Raw genomic sequence first — 20,474 nt, forward strand, 5'->3', positions numbered from 1 at the left:
ACAATTCGATGTCCGTGAAAATCCTATCGGTTATCGAATAACCGTTATTCGAATGAATTAGGAGTTATCGTCCTAAGTCCTAAGACTTATAGGTAGCTTTTGTTTTTGACAACTGCAACGCTTTACTCAGGTCGGTGGACACCACATTTGATGGTCGTTGTACGCGTGCGGAGGCATTTACAATATACACGATAATAATATCACGTTTAGTATAACACTATAACTATTATGTGAGTACGAGTCTTTTCCTGTTTTCACTTTTTCGTTTTTTTCTCTTTAGTTTTTGATTTTTCAGCAAAAAAAAAAAAAATAAAATTATAAAGTAATCGTACACAGTGGCCGTTTAATTACATGGGGGTATGGTCGATTGGTCATGGTCGATTTCACGTATTCAGGTTCGTCATAATTTTCACCGAATACAATACGTTTTATGAATATAATATTATTACTATTATATACACGGCTATATCCGCTGCAATTGATTTACATAAATCATATATAACATCAACACCAGTGTTAGCGCGTAATAATGCTGTACAATCCATTGCATCGATCGTTTCCTACTAACGTTTTTTACAGAATCCCAAAATTAATAATCACCGATATAGGCACACGTTATCATATCACTGGTAAACTGTACACAACTAATATTTAAGCACATTAATAGTGTTAATAACAATATGGTACACATATTATGCCCAATTATTATAAATTATAATAATCGTAATATTATAATATTATTATGGTGGTTATTTTTTTTGGAAAATCAGCATTGCTCAATAACCATTAATTAGTAGTATTAATCAATAAGAAAGAATTAATGTATAATATGAGCACTATAATAGACACTTGTATCATATTTTTATATTATATTAGATCATCGATGGCCTTATGATTTCTTTATCAGTCTCCTAAAATGATCAAAGTGAACGCGTGTGATGTATAATGCAAACGAATGATAGATATATAAAATACGAATTAAAAATTTGACTATAATATGTACTTCTGACTATGTACTAAGTATAACAAATTAAAAAATATTCATTAAAATATAATGGTACCCAATTATATAAATATAATAAATTTGTATACTTATATTTGCATATTCCTGTTTTCTATTGTTGACAGTGCACACATTTTTTAAATGCACATTATAATATAATCAGTTGTAAGATGTCCAATGTCCATATTTGATCTTAACTAAAAATGTTAACTGATTTAAAACTCTCGGGACCTATATGACGAGAACACGTAACGGGATAGGCTTTCTATTTATTCAGTATAAAATACAGTATCTTCATCACATCACAATATTACGTACAGCCATTTAATATGATATGGGTGCAAGCCACAGCCCACACGGCCACACGGTATATACCTACCTGTAAGATTTAAATATACGCAATAATCGTCGCTGTTTGGACTCGCGGTAAACACTAAATTTACTCCTTCACCTATTGTACTCAGACATACTGTAACACGTCATATTATAAAGAAATCCGTCTACTGGATTGACTACGCACCGGTTGATGGAATCAATTATTAAAATACTACATAATTGGATAAATAACAAATATATATTATAAAAGTATGATTTTGAATATTTGTATCGATTTAGCTCAAATTATAAAATACCAACGTATGACATACAATTTAATGAATATAAATTATAATGAAATACTTAATAGATAAATAAACAGTAACGCATATTATTTATGAGTAACAGCGCATAGTCTGATTTCACTAACAAATCGCTCATAGTTATATAATATTTGATGTATTTATTCTCGGACCGTCGACTTGTTGACGCATTCGATTAATGGATTCAAATAATGCCTTTGATTCCGATGCGAGTCCTGCAATAAAGCACAATCGGCGGCTAATGTATTTAAATATCAAATTCAATTATATCAATTGTTATCAAACCCTCCGGACACTCACTGTATATTATCCTGATGATAGGCATTCGCGTAGACTAAATAAACGTGTCTTATATTCTGTAGGTATACGAAATATGATACACATCACAGTCATAGTATAATTTTATTGTGCAAGCTATAAAATAATATTATTCTAAATGCTAATAAATAATGTAACTTATTGGCGATTTGTCCTCGTCATAACACGTAAGAAATCTGCTACAACGATAACCAGCAATTAATACTTCCTATGGGACATTATAATAATATATATACAGTAAATTTTGACGTATTTCGCAGCAGTCGATCGCGTAGAAATAACGTCGTCTTGACGTTTTCCTGTATTTCACATAAAAAAAAGTTTACAACATTATACCACCATACATTATTATAATATAATTACATTATTGCATTCGTGTACGTACGCGTTAAGTGTTTACCTGTTAAATAATATTAACTATATACTCTTCGTCTTAATCGCTTATAAACTTACGACTTATTGAAAGACGCACACACATAATATTATGTGCGTATAATTAAAATATATTTTATTAACTCGGGATAACGATTGGTTTTTTTTGTTCTGTTTCAGAAACCCGACATGGTGGAAGAGGAGGACGAACTTGGAACGGAATCTGACCATCGTGGCCGGCGGAATGCTATTGGCGTCCTCATTTCTGGCCCTGGCTCTGTCGACGTTGTACTTCAACCATAGCTGCAACATGGGTAAGACGAAAAACATATTTAACTATAACCGAACACTGCGACGGTATTACAAACGCAATCGGTATAACGATTATAAATTGTGTATAGGGCACACGTAAACATTAAAATATCGTACAGTTATACATAATTGAATAAAATACGCGATATCGATTAACGGCGTGGCAGTTATAATATGGCTGGTACAGAGTATTGCAGTATACGACACATTTAAATGTAATTTCAGTGTGCTTATATATATATAGGCATATGTACATTTCAAATCCTCCAGACCCGCCCTGCAATGTACATATTATTATATTTACGTTACAACGATATTACAGTATACACTATGTACGGTACGGAATCGGTGCCGATAAGAGATACGTAAATACATCTATGTGGAACATAATATAATACATTATATTATTATCGCATAATATTATAATGTGACCGGTAAATATTACGTGTTAAAAAAACAAAAACCTACCCGGTAAACTAGTTCTACATTGGATTGTCGACATGGTGTATGATATTTAAAATGAAACCCGTTGTTGTATACTCTATATAACGGTAACCGAGCAACAAACGTGTCCGCTAAAATAAAACTTAAACTCGCGCAGAAACCGGTGCCGGCGCCAAACGGTAATAATTATTGTCAGCTTATAAATCGTGTTCGCGCTGTACTTATTACTTATCAGATGGTTGTAATAATTTTCTAACGCAGAAATGTTATTGCGGCGAAGTGCAAAACGAAGTATTAATCATATACGAGAAAATACAAATTAAAAAAAAAACACTCTTGTGTTCGGGCAACGACGACCGGAGAGGTTATAGACGAATAAGATTGATAGGAAATTTATAATTTTTCGATTTCCGCAGTGAATAATATTATATTATACCTCTTGTAATATTATTATCGTTTTAAAAATTACGTAAATAACATTATTTGATGATAATTTCCGTGAAATCCCGGAAGATTTTCGTGTTTACCTTTTTTTTTTCCAGAATGTATTACGATCATTATCTCATTTATGTACGTTTAATCGTTTCATAATTTAATTTTTTATAAATAAACATAACCCATATTTTGCTTATAAAAAAAACCTTGAAGATTAAATGATGATAATACATAGACTCATGATAAATAGCCATCACATTTCTATGCAACACATGATTATTTTATACACAATTTGTATGCGAGTTATAATTTATTACGTTATAACTTATAATAATTACGATTATTTGACATAAGATATTTTTTCGTGTAATTCTGGTTGTTTTTTTTAATGTATTATTTAATTTCAAACTGTTATCTAATATTTTATCTGCCGTATTTTAATATTGTAGTAAATTATTAATTGTATATAAGCAACTATAGTAAGTAATATGCTGTTGGTACAACAATATCATCGTAACTTTAATACTGTAGTAGCGCAATCAAAACAAATTGCATGAAAACAAATTTATATTAAAAAAATGTTAACTATCCATTTCCTATAAACATTAAATTAAAATCACCACACTACACACTTTAGTTCTCCATAATATTATATATACGCACAGAAGTGAAAATATTAGTCATGTGAAGTATACATGTCGTGTTTATATACTTTTTCAACTAATTGATCGAAAATTATATCAAAGTGAGAGCCAGTTGGACGTTAGTATAGTATCTTTCTTAATGGTGCTCACGTATTACAGTTTATCGCAACTATACGTATATTATACTATATAGGTAGAAGTAATTATATATTATGTGAAAAAAACAACGATTTATTTAATGGTGACTATACATAATTATACTGTGATTTAGTTATTACTTTGTAATATTCTAAAAATATGATCAGTACTTAAATAGTTTACAACGTTAAGTCGACTATTCAGTATAATTATACTGTTCACGTTGCATATTTATATTTATTTATACGTATTGTAATGATTAATATTATTAATTAGTATTACAGTATATATCATAATAATATATAAGGTATATAATGATAATTTTTAACCGATTGTATACGTCCACAGAGAGTCTCCCGTCGATATCAGCTGAAAACAATGGTTTGATTGGCAAATCGCGAGGTAGAAGTCTTTTCCAAAACAGAGAATACGAAAAAGATAACATTTGTCTCACCGCTGGTTGTGTTAAAGCCGGTAAGCATCATTCTTTACGCGAATCTATCGATTACTGATTTAAATCGAATAAAATGTTTTATAATGTTTAATTGACAATTATATCTCTGTGTGATTTATATGATACTAAAACTGTTTAACGTTATGTAGCGGCTTCCGTAATCAACAACATGGATACATCAGTAGATCCTTGTGATGATTTCTATCAGTTCGCGTGTGGTAATTTTATAAAGGAAACTATCATCGACGACGATAAAACGTCGCAAACCACATTCAGCGCGATTAGCGATTCGCTGTTGAACAAGCTTCGAATAATCATCACCGAACCCATTCAACCGAACGAACAGAAACCGTTCAAAATGGCGAAATTATTGTACAAATCGTGCATGGACAAAGGTAAGATCGAACTTCAATAATTATATACAGTCATCGCCAAAACACGTATATATATTATATATAATCATATAATTACTATACATTTTTTTTCCACAGAAAAAATCGAAAAAGTTGGCTTGGGACCTATTAAGGAAATGTTAAAAAGCCTGGGCGGATGGCCCGTACTGGAAGCCGAGAAATGGAACGATGCCGATTTCACGTGGAAGGACAGCGTGTACAAGTTCAGAGTGGCGGGCTACAGCGTAGACTACTTCATCGACTTCTCCATCAGCACAGATTTAAAAAACACCACAACGAGAGCTATTGACGTGAGCTGATATAATATTATACACGATACAATATGATGTTGTTATTTGACATACAAAAAAAAAAAAAAAAAACAATTATTATCGTTACGTCTAAATATTGTGTGTAATAATTCGTTTAACGGGTATTTTTGTTTTTGCGTCCGATGCACATTTCAGCTGGACCAAGCGTCGCTGGGACTCAGCCGGGAATACCTGGTTAAAGGCACCGACGAAAAAATCGTGGCCGCGTACTACAAGTACATGGTAGACATCGCGGTGCTGTTCGGCGCTGACCGGCAGAGGGCCACCAAGGAGCTGAGGGAGTCGCTGGACTTTGAGATAGGATTGGCGAAGATATCGCTGCCGCTGGAAGAGCGCCGGGACGCCGCCAAGCTGTACAACCCGATGAAAATCGCGGATCTACAACAAAAGTTCCCGAGCATACCGTGGCAAGAGTACCTGAACAAACTGTTGAACCCGCTGACCATACGGCAGGACGACATCATAATTGTAAACTCGCCAAAATACTTGTCAGACCTCGAAGCTCTACTCAGCAACACGCCCAAGAGGTAAAAATTATTCGAACAAGTACGGATTTAGACCGTTTTCTACATTGTTGTACGGTGTAATATGAAATACATTTACAAGAGGACGTTATATCTTCGTGTCGTATTTTATAGAAAAGTACTCTGAGAAAATAAATTACTCGTTCTATTAATGTGGTTAAATAATAGGAAAGGAAATATGTGTAACGACTATAACGGCTGATCAATTTTTTAGATACTTACAACGACATTTACGTAGTTTTTAAAATAACAAAAAATGTTACAGCTGTTAAAAAAATCAATTTTTGATACCTAAAATAAATGCTATAAATATTATCTTCATTCGATTTTATAATGAAAGCAGTATGATCTGTGCCAAATTGTTCTAAATTAATTTTTCATATCAATTCCGTAACGTAATTACATAATATTGAATTATATTATAATCAATGGTATAAAATATATTTTGCTCAAACGTCACTGAAGTTGCCTATGTAAACCCCTTATTAACGCAGATGAAACACGTCGAAACAATCTTTAATAAATTGTATTTTGTCGCCAGGATCCAAGCAAATTACGTGATTTGGAGAGCTGCTGCGGCGTCCGTCAGCTATCTGACTGAAGAAATGAGAAAAAGACAGTTGGAGTACAGTACCGAGCTATCGGGCAGGACCGAAAGAGAACCCAGATGGAAGGAATGTGTGGATATAAGTTCCGGAAGTTTCTCATTGGCCATCGGATCGTTGTACGTAAGACGGTACTTCGACGAAAACGCTAAAAAGAACGCTTTAGAAATGGTGAACGGTATCAGAGAGGAGATGTACAAAATATTATCGTCAATTGATTGGATGGATGACGAAACAAGGTAAAGTTCCGCTTTCAGCTAATATACGCTGCAGCATAGATTTCTATAATAAAAATGATGACATTATTATTTTCATTTTTTTCACTACAGGAAAAACGCTATAGACAAAGCAAAGTCAATGACCAGTCACATTGCATATCCGGATGAATTATTGGACGACAGCAAATTGAATGCGTTTTATGAAAATGTAATAAATTATATAAGACATAACTAGAACGCATTTATATTTTATACGATATATATGATACATTTAAAAAATTGTTTTTGTTATGATCATTTGGTTAATAATTGTATGTTATTGTTTTTTTTTTTCTTAGCTCGAAGTCAACGATAATGACTATTACACATCAGTATTAAATTTGACTAAATTTGGCACCGACTATAGCTTTTCGAAATTAAGGCAACCTGTTAACAAATCGGATTGGATTACTCACAGTAAAACAGCAATTGTAAATGCATTTTATAGTGCTATTGAAAACAGTATCCGTAAGTAATATTAAAATATAATATTCTATGTGCATCTTGATAGTTATTTTCAATGTAAAAACGTATTGGGTAATTATTATTGAAAATTCAAATCTGCAGGTGTAGAAATTAGCCATTTTAAATAAAATAACAACATTTAGTGGTCATCAAACAATTATTTTCTACGCTCATCCTAATATTTTGGATGACTTATTGCCTTATTTGGGAACAACGTAATATTATATCAAATTGTTTTTTTGTAACTTTAAACGAGATCGCTAAGGAGCTCATTCATTTTATTTTTCCGCTCAACACAATATTTTGTGAAATCAAAATCAAAAATGAATATATTATATTTATTAATATATATATATATATGCGATATATTTTTTTTTAAATAATGATTATTATGGACGTTTACTTGAATACTTTTAAAGAGAGGTTTTCACAGAGCTATAATAGTTAAATTGAAATTACAATACCTACAACATAAATATTGCAATTATTATACATCCACGGTTCATAAATAATATAAGTGATTTTAAATGTTCAGAGTTTCCCGCTGGTATCTTGCAAGGTGCGTTCTTCTCCAGCGATCGTCCTCGATACATGAATTACGGCGCCATTGGATTTGTAATTGGTCACGAGATCACCCACGGTTTTGATGATCAAGGCAGACAGTTCGATAAGCAGGGTAATCTGGTGGACTGGTGGGCGGAGGAGACGAAGAAACGCTACTTGGAAAAGGCGACGTGCATCATCAGACAGTATGGAAATTACACGGCTCATGAAGTCGGTCTCAAGGTGTGTGTATAATAAAATAAGTTTCTTAAGACGACGTTTTACGCGGATTAATTTCGAGGTTGAATTTATCGTTCGTTTAAAATCCAATTTTTCTTGAATTTCGAATGCCAATAAAATGTTCAAAATTCGAATGGTTGCCATTATAATCGATTCCGCCGAGCGATTGTGTTACTCGTTCGGAAAGAATACTGTTAAATGATTTCCTTCGTATAAAATTATATGTATACCTATAAAACTGCACCAAATTGTCGTCAATGTCGTTCAATTTAACGTGGTTGGTGGTGGTTGAAAATATAATATTTTAATAAATTTAAAACTGCGGACTACAATAAACGCGCGTGTAATCAATTACATAATACATCTTATCGAAAATAACGATATACCGGCCGATATTGTTTTAGTGCGTAAAAAATATTATACTATACCGTTCGTAACATCAATTTATAATGTATGTTATATTAATAGACCAAAGCAGCACTAATTGTCTTATTGTTGCCCATAATTTGCGGTTATAAATGTATACTCAAACCGTATAAAGTAAAACGCATTATAATATTTATCGTATTGTCTTTGGTACATCGCGATCCCTTTTCAGCAGTCGCGAATCGCCAGAAGACTTATGTTTTTAAAACGTACGACATAATTTAAGTATTTTAAGCTTATTTTAATCCGATCGTCACTGAATATTTCCAATAATATCGATGAAATTTATTTATAAAAATATTTCGCCTATGTAGACAGATTTTTGTAGAACATTTCTGTGAATTTCACTATACCAGCGGACATTTCGTTATTAAAACCCGTGGATCTCAACCACCGCTACCATTGTCACGTCTATGACTTAACTCATAACGATTTGTTTTCCGCAGTTGAACGGCATCAACACGCAGGGTGAGAACATCGCGGACAACGGTGGCGTGAAAGAGGCGTACTACGCGTACAACGTGTGGACCAAACGACACGGCGTCGAACCTCGACTTCCGGGGCTCCAGGACTACACACCGCAACAGATGTTCTGGGTGAGTGCCGCCAACGTGTGGTGCTCCAAGTACAGGCCGGAAACACTCAAGAACCGCATCACTACCGGCTTCCACTCGCCAGGCCGTTTCCGGATCATCGGCCCGTTCTCCAACCTGGAAGACTTCAGCAACGACTTCCGGTGTCCGCTAGGCTCCAACATGAACCCGGTCAAGAAGTGCCAAGTGTGGTGAGATGACCACCGCCCGACCGTGCACATATCATTATCATTATTGTTATTATTTTTATAGGTGTGAAATAATAATAATATTATAATTTATGTGTGATAAAAAAATCTCGTCGCGCGTGCGCCTTATATCATTACAAAAATATTGTTGTATAGGTGTAAAATATTATAATATACTCGAATACGATCAAACCAGTCCCTTGAATCGTCCCACTCCCACATTCGTCACTCAAAAAACATTCCCGTTGACGATTTAAATCTTCCCTCCCGCAGATCGCCCTCCCTGACCACTGGCCCATCATAATCCTCCCTCGAGCTTTATCTGTGGTAATTTATTTATATACAATATTTTATTATTATTATTATTATTATTATTATTATCGTGGTATTGTATTATTATTATTATTATTGTTTTTAAAACGTACGACATAGTTTAAGTATCTACAGTCTACAACATGAGTATATAATAAATAACATGTGACATTTTTTTTTTATGATTTAACAATAACAAAAAAAAATTACAAAATTAAGAAAATGTTTTATTTTTGTAATCAATACCTATATAAGATTATACTTTTAAGTTTTAATACTTAAACGTTAACAAAAATTGTATATAAGGTATGTTATAAACTGTGTGTGATTTGTTAGGTTCTAATAATCTTTGGTAAACTTATAATTATATACAAAATAAATATTTTAAACACATTTCAGTCGATTTCTACAACGTATGTAGCTGGAAATACTCCGATAGCGCCCCTCAGGTCTCCTAACCACCAGCCGTCGGACTTTTTGCTGTGGATGTGTATAACGTCGCCTAAAACAAATAAATAATATAAATTGACAGTTTATTCGTTAATCCGCAAACACAGATATAGACCAAATCGATGAAAATTCGACTTACCTGGTTCTAAACTTAATTCATCGTTCAATTTCGCTGAATACTGGTAGAGAGCCTTACAACGAGGACTTTTTATGTTTTCGTCGTCATCGTCGTCAGCATCGTCTTCGTCGCTAGAGAAATCATCTACAAACAAATTCTCGTAATTAGTACTGTATCTATAGAATAACAATGAATACTACATAATATTATAAATATAAATTATTCGAATCTAACCTACGAATCGTCAACATTTTTAATACAAAGATGATACCTATACGTATTATATTATAATAATCAAATATTTATTTCGTATTTTTTAATCAATCGACCATAGTTTAATTGAAATTGTATTTAAAAACATTTGATAAGACATAATAATATGATTGCAGGCATCGTGGTACATGGTTATCACCTAATCATTAACAGCTATAACCTAATCTATACAGATGTTATGTTCATAAGATTAAGGAAGACGTATTGAATCATATTATGTAGTTTAGAAAATAACTACTTTTAAATAAATCTCATCTAACTTTTGCATAAATAAATGAGCAATTATTTTTGTCTATAATAGTTGAAAAAAATATACTTCTGGTTTCAAAATGAACAAAATATTTCAAATTTGTTTTTAACTTTTTTGTGTATCTGAGTTGAAAAAATATCAAGTATAATGATAATGCATGCAGGAGTATATCAATCGTATGTATCCATGTTATACTTGGATTTATGTATTTTTTTTCTTGAGAATACATTTGCCATAAACTGCTTTTAAAATAAAATTATAAATGTTCATTACTTATCGACAATAATTTAAAATTTTCATCAATAATTATTTTACTCGGACACTGAATTATAACTAAAACTGTCTAAAACCATTAAATTTTACTTCTGTCTCATTGAATCGCCATGCGATTAATCTGTTTAAACTGATGATGAGTCTTCATACTTAGGTGATTTTGGAAAATGGTGCGTAATCTAGTATTATGATAATAATCCTTTAAAGTATTATAACTATAAAAAATACATTTCAGGGGTAGGTACACGAATACGTGTTTTTTTTTGTTTTTTTTTTTTTTTTAAAAGCTAACGTTTTTCACTACGAAACATAATACACGTGAAAAATTGATAGCGAGCGAATAAAATAATAAAACGGTGAACCAACGATTATTATAATAGCAATAACACGGAAATATAAATCAGCTGTGTTAAAAAATAATTCATAATTATTTATGGCACAAATACGTGAGACTACTAAACACGTTTCCATCGTATGCGTGTATAACACGACGGGCATATACGTGCACTGTACGGTTTTCCTAAAAATTTCCAACGAACGGATTTTTGCTATCGACCGTCGCATTACGTCCGTTCGAACAAATAGGGCAACGAGCCTTTGACGATCCGTCGGTGAGATTCATATCGTAAAGGCGACACAATAATAATTGCCCACCGATATCTGTGCCGTCCGCGGATCCCCGGTCCGACCACATGGACTCGTGCAGGACGTCGATGGGCGCTGTGGACGTCAACTTCTGGCACACCGACGCGGGCATCTGAATAATACGGACAAATAAATCATCGGCGCGTTACGAGAGGGCCCGTGACGACAATTCTGGTCACGACCACGGTTGAGGTAGGTACCTATGCTGCGTGTATATACGTACTTTGAGCACGGACATCTGATGTCCGTTTTTATCTCTGGTCGTCTCGATGTGCTGTGAGAACGTGTTGGACACGGCCGGCGGGTGACCTTCTAGAGTCGCCAGAGCCGTAACTACTTTATAATTGACCGCTTCCAAGTACAGTATCATTAAATTCGTCTGAAAACAAAGTGCGCATGACACATTATCGTTATAATTATTATTTTTATAGGCGTTGGGTGTGGCGTTGTTTACTGCTGTCTACACACTCGTGCCCGCCACTAATCGACGGTGGCTAAAGCTAGATATATATAATGACTTAAAAAAAGATTATTTAAACGACGACTGGTGTGGTTTTTTCATGATATTATACGGGGTGATTTACAGAGCGCGGCGATCAACCTCGCATCGTTTTTTTTTTTTTAACCAATTTATTCAAATTCAGATTTTTGGGACTTTTAAATATACCTAAGAGTCATGTTTTCAAGTACACAATTTGACGGTTTAAAGAGACTACGACAACAACTTATTTTTTCTAATACCATTTTTTCCTAGTATAAATTATTAATCGGATATATTTTTTAAAAATTATGTGCCAATCTTAATCGAAATTTGAACAAATAATTGTTGTGATGTTTAATTAAGAATGTTTGGAAGATATGATGAGCTAAGACGAAAATTTGTGTAATTAATATTAATCAATCAACATATTATAAATGGTATAATTCAAGTGTAAGACACTTCTTAAATTCTATAAAAAAAAAATCTAATTGATCGGAAATATGGTCTTTAATTACGTATACTAAAGAATACCAAAATTAATAATTTGAAATAATTCATTATTTAACGAAAAACTATTGAGTGAGCATGCTTAGTGAATCATCCTGTATATTATTCGTTTCCGAATAAGGAAGATCCAGTTGTAACTCGCAATAGAATGTGCCGCCAATTTGTGGAAAGGTGTGTCGGACGTCCGCCCTCGGGTAGGTCCCAATAAGGACAATGTTTACGTATTAAATAATTGTGGTCCAAACTAACGTGGTGAAGTTTTTCATAGATATTTTTGTGCGAGTCGTCGTGTTTCAGACCGGAAGCGTTGTGGTGCATCGCGTTGGCCAGCGTATCCAAGCCTTTTTTACTGCGTCGCTCTCGGTCCAGATCCTGTCTGACCAGCTGCAGTATTTTCGTTAACGCCTATAATATTATATCATGACAAAACTTGATTAATATTGTTATCGGAAAATTTGTGTAAAATGTTGCTTACGGATATTCTTCTTTTTTTGTTCATGGCCAGGTTCGTGTGTTCCGGATAAAAGTCGGGCAGCACTTGGACGCTCAAATCTTCGTCGTATCGGTTCACCGTGTCTGTGATGATTGTAAAATCTTGCGACACGTCGCATTCGTATGTCGGTTCGGAGAGTCGGGACGATAGCTAGAACACAACGAGGCAGTTATATAGTTATCGTATGTATACGATTCAATTGAGAAGATAAGTATATTATTATGGGTAGGTGAAAAAGTTATAAGAAGTATTTCCGTTCTTGTTACCTGCGAAATTTTTGGAACAAACTGTTGGTACGTCTGCGACACGTGGTGAGCGTATTCCTTTAACCTCAGCAAACGTTCTTCCTCTAATGCCATGAAATTTTTTTCTGCGTCATTTACAGACATTTCCCATTCGAGCCTGCAAGTAGTATTTATACGGTAATTTATTTATCATTAAATACATAAAAAACCACGGGCCTCACTATTTTTGCTTAAGGGTCACGATTTATGACTGTTTCGCGGTTTCTGTTTTCTGCAAAGTTTATATTCTAATTTTCGATTTCCGACAAAAATAATTAACAAATTATTTTAGGTATTTTTTGAGAACCCCTGAACCTAAATCCATCAAATCATCACGATTACGATAAACATGCCTCACTTCACCTCGTCTTACCTCACCCAGTATCAATCATATCAAGCAGTATAATTTTGTAAGTGTATTTCCAAACGTAAATGCTATTAGCTGGATTTATATTTAATATACAGCGTATTAACTACTAGTATAATAGAACGGTAAAAGTTAAAAAAAAAAGCTCTTTAAATTAATAACGTATAAATGTTATACAATATAAATATTAAATACTATAAACATCACTAGTTTAGCATCAAAATATATTAAATTATATAATACAATTACATTAAAAGTATAAAAATGTAAACACATTATTAATGCTAATACTAAATAATAGTAAAAAATAGGGAATCTCTTATAAATATTTAAAATAATATATTGATTTTTTTTAGTGGAAATAAGATTTGTTCAAAAAGGGACATGGTGGAAATAATGATCGAAGGTCACTTTGGCGAAAACCTGAGAGTCCCAAAATCATTAGTGATTATCTTCTCTGACGATGAGCATGATGAGCATGCACCATCCGTGTACTTTTAGTAATTACAATATCAACTCTTATATAAAACTACACTTTCTACATTGGTATGTATTAATTTTTTTAATGTTCTACTTTGGAGTATAAAATTAAGAACATAAATTACAAATTACAATCACATAAAGTAATAAAATAAAAATAATTACTATAGTAAAACTGAGAATTCGCTTCTGCTGTACTGTATGGATTTAGACTTTTAGAATGTATAGGTACTTAGATGAATGATGTATACTACTCGTAATTAAGTAGTTCACTTACTGTAATGGATGTGTCAAATTTGTAATTAATGATATATTATTATACACGAAAATATGATTCTGAGCGAAGACGGATAGGTCAATAAATATTCCTAAGGATAGCTTATGGCATTTTTAAATTAAAATAAGAAACAAAATGTCTATTATTAAAAGCTAGAGTTTCATAAATTATAATTTATAATATCACCTTTTTACCGCTATTTTTTAAGCAAATTTTTCCCAACCATTAATAAACTTACTAAGATTTTTCTAAACTTTCCTAAACCCCCTCTAAACCTTCCGCTAATAGGAAGAATATGAAGTCAAAAACTACAATCCGTGTTGAATAGAAATTGGAGCAAATTTACCGCTCTAAAATATAATAGACACGACAATTTAAAAATTAAAAAATACACATCATTGTAAAACCAATAGTGTTTTTACTTCCCTCAGAATCGAAAAATAATTCAAATTTTTGTATGAAAAAATGTAGTTTTATCAGAACTCGCAAAAAAAAATGTTTTTAAGTTAAATTTATTATTCTCACTTGGCTCTGGCTGTTCGAACACAATACGTATAATATTCTGTGTAGCTTTTTTTTACAGACTCTTCCAATTTTCTTTTTTTATTTTCCAACTAGAAAAAAATAACTTGCTTTAATTATTTTGGTGTATAATAAATAATATAAAGCTAAACAATTACTTTAGTAGCATCTTTGGCCAAATTCGCATTACTTGTAAGGATCGAATAAGAAGCATCACTTGTCATGTCTTGAACTTTTTCATTTTCTCTAGCCACCGTAAAACTTTCTTTTTTACTTCTTCGCTCATCGGTTCTCCATTTGTTCATACATTTTTCTAATAATTTAAAACTTATTAATGTCTAATATGTATATATTTTCATTACAAACTTATTGTTAATATAATATTAAATCGTCTATTTTACAACTTTTTTTTATAATGATTTTTTTTTTATTAACCACTAGAATTTCTAATAAAAATATTCAAATATATAAAGTATATATAAATATACTTCATTAACATAATACTTTAAACAAATAACAAACATAATATCTCAATATAGAAAAAAAATAGTGATTAATTAAAATACATTTTAAATTATGTTTAGATGAAGACAAAACCTGATATAAAATATATTATTAAAACAAAATTAAGAAAATTTAAGCTAATTTAAATGCAATCGCTAATATTAAGAGTACCTATATAAGATATAGTATAAGTTGTTTTGTATATTAATTTGAAAATTTAATATACAGAAATGATGTTGTAGAGGTATATCTACTTATTACGAACGATTATAAATAGTTATTTAGTAATTTATTACCCATATTACTATACCGATATACGTATTTACTATTTACTTCTCCATTATACTTACTGGTTTTGCTGACATTACATTCAACTGTTTTTTTTATTCTACAGTGTGTTTCTTGCAAATTCTTAAGTGGTTTAACTATGTCGTCCTCCAATGAATTAGCAATACAACGATGTGCTTGACCATCGGTTTCCATCTCTTTTCCAATCACTAGCCAAGCTTTTTGTATGGAGCCGATACCTTTTTGTGCAGCTTTCATAAGTTTCACGGAAAGCTTAGACATTGTTTTTGCATAATGCAACTCGAGTTCCACTCTAAATTGTGTTGCAAAAAAATATTATAAATTATATTATATAAGCAAAAAATAACAACCGAAAACAATCGTATACTTTACTATAATATATATGGTATACAATAAATACAATACGACACTCCTTATCAAGTGTGTTGTTTACCTTTCTTGCATAATGTTTCCAAGTTCCTTGCAAAAGTCATTGCCCTTTTTAACAAATTTACGCAGTTCGTGATATCTTGAATGGCCCTAAAATATTTAGTCAATTAAACCACTGCCCACTCTCCATGGGCGTCCCCAGGTGGGTGTGTTTCGAGGTTGTCTTGCCCACAGACTTACCATAGTATCGAAGTCGAATCCTCCTCTGAGCGTATACCTCAATTTGCCCTTCCTGCTACCGGACAGGCTTCGTGGTTTATCTGTACTCATTGCGACAGTATGTCTGCAAAAATGGAAAATGTACAAATATAATTATAATATTGCAACAAGTCGGATTCCGCTTTCTAATAAGAATATAAGAATATTATGCGTATATGTATATTGCACATAGCGTATGGTGTGCACGCATAAAAATTGAAAAAGTAAAATTTATTTTTGTCAATAGACGAAACCGGTTGGGCCGGGCACTCAGCTATTGTAGAACCCTCAAAGAGCCGCCGATTTAGGTCTAGTTGTTTTGAAAGTAATGTCCACTCTGGCCACATCAAGATACATCCGAACAAGGCCATCTGCTTTCTCTGAGTTGTTAACAACGCCGCACATAATGCTTCTTTTTTTTTAATGAAATAATTGATTTAGTACTTATCAAAAGCATTATTTTCTACCGTAAAGAATAATTCTGTAATTAATGGATTTTAGCACGCTCTATTAATCGGCAGAACTACGGATTATATTCTGCGACCACTACACGCTATAAATACACAACATATACCTAATGTATTGCTGCGGCGAGATGTAGCACATTCACCTCGGCATTTTAAAGAGAAATTTTCTCGCACATCAATACGAAGTCTGATTACTATAATTCAGCCTATACTGACAATAATGGGCTTCATATCTGGAAAACCTGTTTCCGTGACATTTCAGAAACAATACCGAGTATAGGTACTTCGAATAGAAAAAAACTGTAGACATGTATAGTGCATAAAAATGTCTATTTTTTTTTTTGCTATTTACTCTTAAAGTATAATATAAATGTATTTTTTTCACTTGAAAAGATTTTTGCTTCAATAATAATAAGACCTTCGAAACTAGTGCGTAAAAAATCGTTTAAACAGTTTCCACATTCGAGGTTCTTCGACAGAACGTTTATAATTGCAATTATAAAAATAATTCATAACTTGTTATGCAAAAACATGATATTATATAATTAAATTTTTTTTTTCTATTTATCAAAACAATAAAGTTCTTTAAAATTTTAAATTGAATTTCATCAAAACGAAATTCGTTTGCAGTACGAGTGATAATTACTACTGTTATCGAATTTTCGAGTACCTACGTGAATCTATTAAATGGGTAGTTAAGCAGACCCAGTTATAATTAACCTTTAACATTACAACTATGGCTTGAAAACAACAAACATCCGAGCTACTATACAGAATCGTATACCTAGTAACGAAACACAAATTATCCGTGAAAAATAAATTAACATTTTTCATCGACCGTAACATCTTGTTGTCAAGTGTTTCATAAGCTTTAAACGAATTAATAGTATAATACGTATGTATTATATTGGTCGTGACTTTTCTATGACGACAAAAACAGATTTAAGTTTTTTTTTAATAAATCGATTAAAAAAGTATAAATTAAAATTATAACAGATGTGCATTGTACACATTATTTTTTTTTTTTTTTGTGTGTGTGTGGAGTAGTTAGTTTTCTCGTTTTATTTATAAGTGTGTGTGTGTATGTGTAAATATATGTACATGGTACATATTATAATATATATATATCAATCCCCGCCACGGAAAAATATTCAAACATCGTGGGGTATATAATTCAGCTTCTGCACGTGTAAAATATACTTCGTACGATGATCATCGACAAATATAACCAAGTCCCGAGTGAAAAAATCACAAAATCGCCGTACAGAGTATATTTTAACGTACCTAATGGTCACGTAATAATCGCTTCACTCTATGTGAACTATACTCTTCTCTATTGATCTATAGAATAGAGCTGTACGACCATAAAATTACGTGCATTAAAAACCACAAAACTACGAGCGGTAATTTGGTAATTTTGAAATTTCTTTGTTTTATGTGGTAATAATAAACGCGCGTGCAAGACGTTCTCAACAATACGATTTTCGATTTGAAATAATGCCTACAAAAACATTTATGTAAACGGCATTATAATAATATGTATGAGTCTAATAAGACTGACAATGACAGTGCACAGTGCACCATAGTAATTAGTAATAGAAATACAAATATGATTAACAACAACCTATTGCTAATCAAACACGTATAATAATTAATATATCAAATTGTTCGGACGAACGATAATTGATTTAAGCCCCGTGACACGTGTAATTTCATGTGATAAAAATATAATGAACTCGGCGTGATATGATGACGTTCAGAACGAAAATAAAATAAAAATCATTATTTAATTAGACACCTATTGACTATCGTGGGTATTGCGTATGAATCTATAATAGCGACGGTATTGTATATTATATACATTATTCTTGTACGAGTAACGCGATGGTATACATCGCGTGTTGTCGATATAATAGTGTACACACTTATTTTATCGAAACATTATTATTACCTGTTGCCAAATAAAATCGGTGTGAAATCACGAGTATAAAAATGTATGTCATGATGGGACGTCGTTTGCATACAGCGTTGTAAATAATATTATTGACGCTATAAAAACACGATCGTGTGAAATCGAAATAAAATCGGATTAATACCTCTCTGAAAAATACTGTGCAATTACCAGCAGCACGAACAAAACGCGAGATATCGAAAATAATTTTTGCACCCGCAGATCATGCCCATCGCAATCTCTCTTATCTCGTGTATTTTATGATTTTTTCGTAATCATATATGGGTAAATGGGTAATCGCTGCATTTTCGACGACGACCGACATCACTCTCGATCGGTATTATATTAACTCCTATCGCGACTGTTTTAGTTACCTACTAAGTAGGGTTATGATATTATTATTATATATTAGGTACTATCGTTCGATATCAAATCGAAAATCGTCCGCATAGTAAAATAACCATCATCCAATATTACGCGATCGAAAACAAAATATAATCTCATAATAATATATAATGTGTCATAATATAGGTAGTGCGTAACGACGGTATATTATTGTCTCGTAATCGTTTCTTACCCTAACGGTCCGATTGAAGATCACGACCACGGCCGGAACGGGGTATGGGAAAATCGCAGGAAATCCGGGACGTCGTCGTCGGGCGGTTTTTCACGAGCGGGCGGACGACCGTCGAGACGCGCACATGTCGCCGGCACGGTAACCTGCTGTTCGCGGTGTACTAAAACTGAACATCGCCTCGGCACGGCGGACCACTTGACGATCGTTTTCCACGTAGGAGAACCCGTTCGGCGGCAGTGGCGGTGTTGGAGCGGAAGTGCGGTCGGGTTGGTGGACGACGGAGAGGGGCCCGGAGCGCACGCACTCGCGCGGTATTATTATGTGGCCGCACGCAGCCTTCCGCGCACTCTCCCCCCCCCTTCCCTACACACACACACACACGCACACACGCTCACCCGACGCGCCGCCGTCATTTTATAAACAACACAAAAATAATATAACACATACATATATTATATATATATGTGAGATATTGTGAGCGTCTATATTATGTCTATATGTTTGGCACTACCACGTGATAAGCCTTGTTTGTGTGGGTGTGTGTTTGGCTATTCTAATTATACTGCCCAAATTTGTTTCATAATTTTTGTGTTTGCTGTTTATTCAACTTACACAATATTGAATTAATTGTTTTTTTTTTTTTGTTAATTATTAAGAGTTTGGGGGGGAGGGGTTTCGACAAGCCTTCAAATTTCGGTGCTTTTGAAATTAATTTTTTTTTTCAAAATAATTACTGTAACCCAATTGTCTATCTCACTCGACTAGACCGCTTCATCATTATTTTATAATATAAAGTTACACTCGTCATGCCTCCCCAGATCACCACGACACCTCATATATGCCTCGCTAGTCGCTATATATTTTATTTTACACAACTCGCCATCTGAATCAATTAACTGTTTCCCGGGAACAACGCAGTAACAGTCCCTCTCCCCCGCCGGAAGTAAAAATATAAATATAAACGCGTCATATTATAATACGGTC

General features: G+C 33.0%; 2 protein-coding genes across 3 annotated transcripts in view; one reads left to right on the forward strand and one right to left on the reverse strand.

The window, feature by feature from the left end:
- LOC132918562 (neprilysin-2) overlaps positions 1 to 10,028 on the forward strand; it is a 22,385-nt gene extending 12,357 nt beyond the window's left edge. For both annotated transcript variants that reach the window (XM_060979842.1, XM_060979843.1), the window contains exons 3-12: positions 2,512 to 2,645; positions 4,653 to 4,778; positions 4,908 to 5,153; positions 5,250 to 5,461; positions 5,618 to 6,009; positions 6,548 to 6,850; positions 6,941 to 7,037; positions 7,168 to 7,336; positions 7,869 to 8,119; positions 8,989 to 10,028. In XM_060979842.1, the coding sequence (XP_060835825.1) occupies positions 2,512 to 2,645; positions 4,653 to 4,778; positions 4,908 to 5,153; positions 5,250 to 5,461; positions 5,618 to 6,009; positions 6,548 to 6,850; positions 6,941 to 7,037; positions 7,168 to 7,336; positions 7,869 to 8,119; positions 8,989 to 9,330 (2,272 nt within the window). In that variant the 3' untranslated portion in view covers positions 9,331 to 10,028. The remainder of the gene's footprint in view (positions 1 to 2,511; positions 2,646 to 4,652; positions 4,779 to 4,907; positions 5,154 to 5,249; positions 5,462 to 5,617; positions 6,010 to 6,547; positions 6,851 to 6,940; positions 7,038 to 7,167; positions 7,337 to 7,868; positions 8,120 to 8,988) is intronic.
- Positions 9,842 to 19,685, reverse strand: LOC132918563 (nostrin). The gene is made up of 13 exons (XM_060979844.1): positions 19,491 to 19,685; positions 16,478 to 16,580; positions 16,302 to 16,387; positions 15,910 to 16,160; positions 15,214 to 15,368; positions 15,059 to 15,147; positions 13,392 to 13,527; positions 13,108 to 13,275; positions 12,882 to 13,037; positions 11,868 to 12,023; positions 11,654 to 11,756; positions 10,225 to 10,347; positions 9,842 to 10,137 (listed from the first exon to the last, which is right to left on the reverse strand). Exons 2-13 carry the CDS (start codon positions 16,565 to 16,567, stop codon positions 10,031 to 10,033), a joined length of 1,620 nt encoding a protein of 539 aa, XP_060835827.1. The 5' UTR covers positions 16,568 to 16,580; positions 19,491 to 19,685; the 3' UTR covers positions 9,842 to 10,030.
- Positions 19,686 to 20,474: the final 789 nt, after the last annotated feature.

This window comes from Rhopalosiphum padi, chromosome 1 (genome assembly GCF_020882245.1).
Source record: "Rhopalosiphum padi isolate XX-2018 chromosome 1, ASM2088224v1, whole genome shotgun sequence".
Taxonomy (NCBI): Eukaryota; Metazoa; Arthropoda; class Insecta; order Hemiptera; family Aphididae; genus Rhopalosiphum; species Rhopalosiphum padi.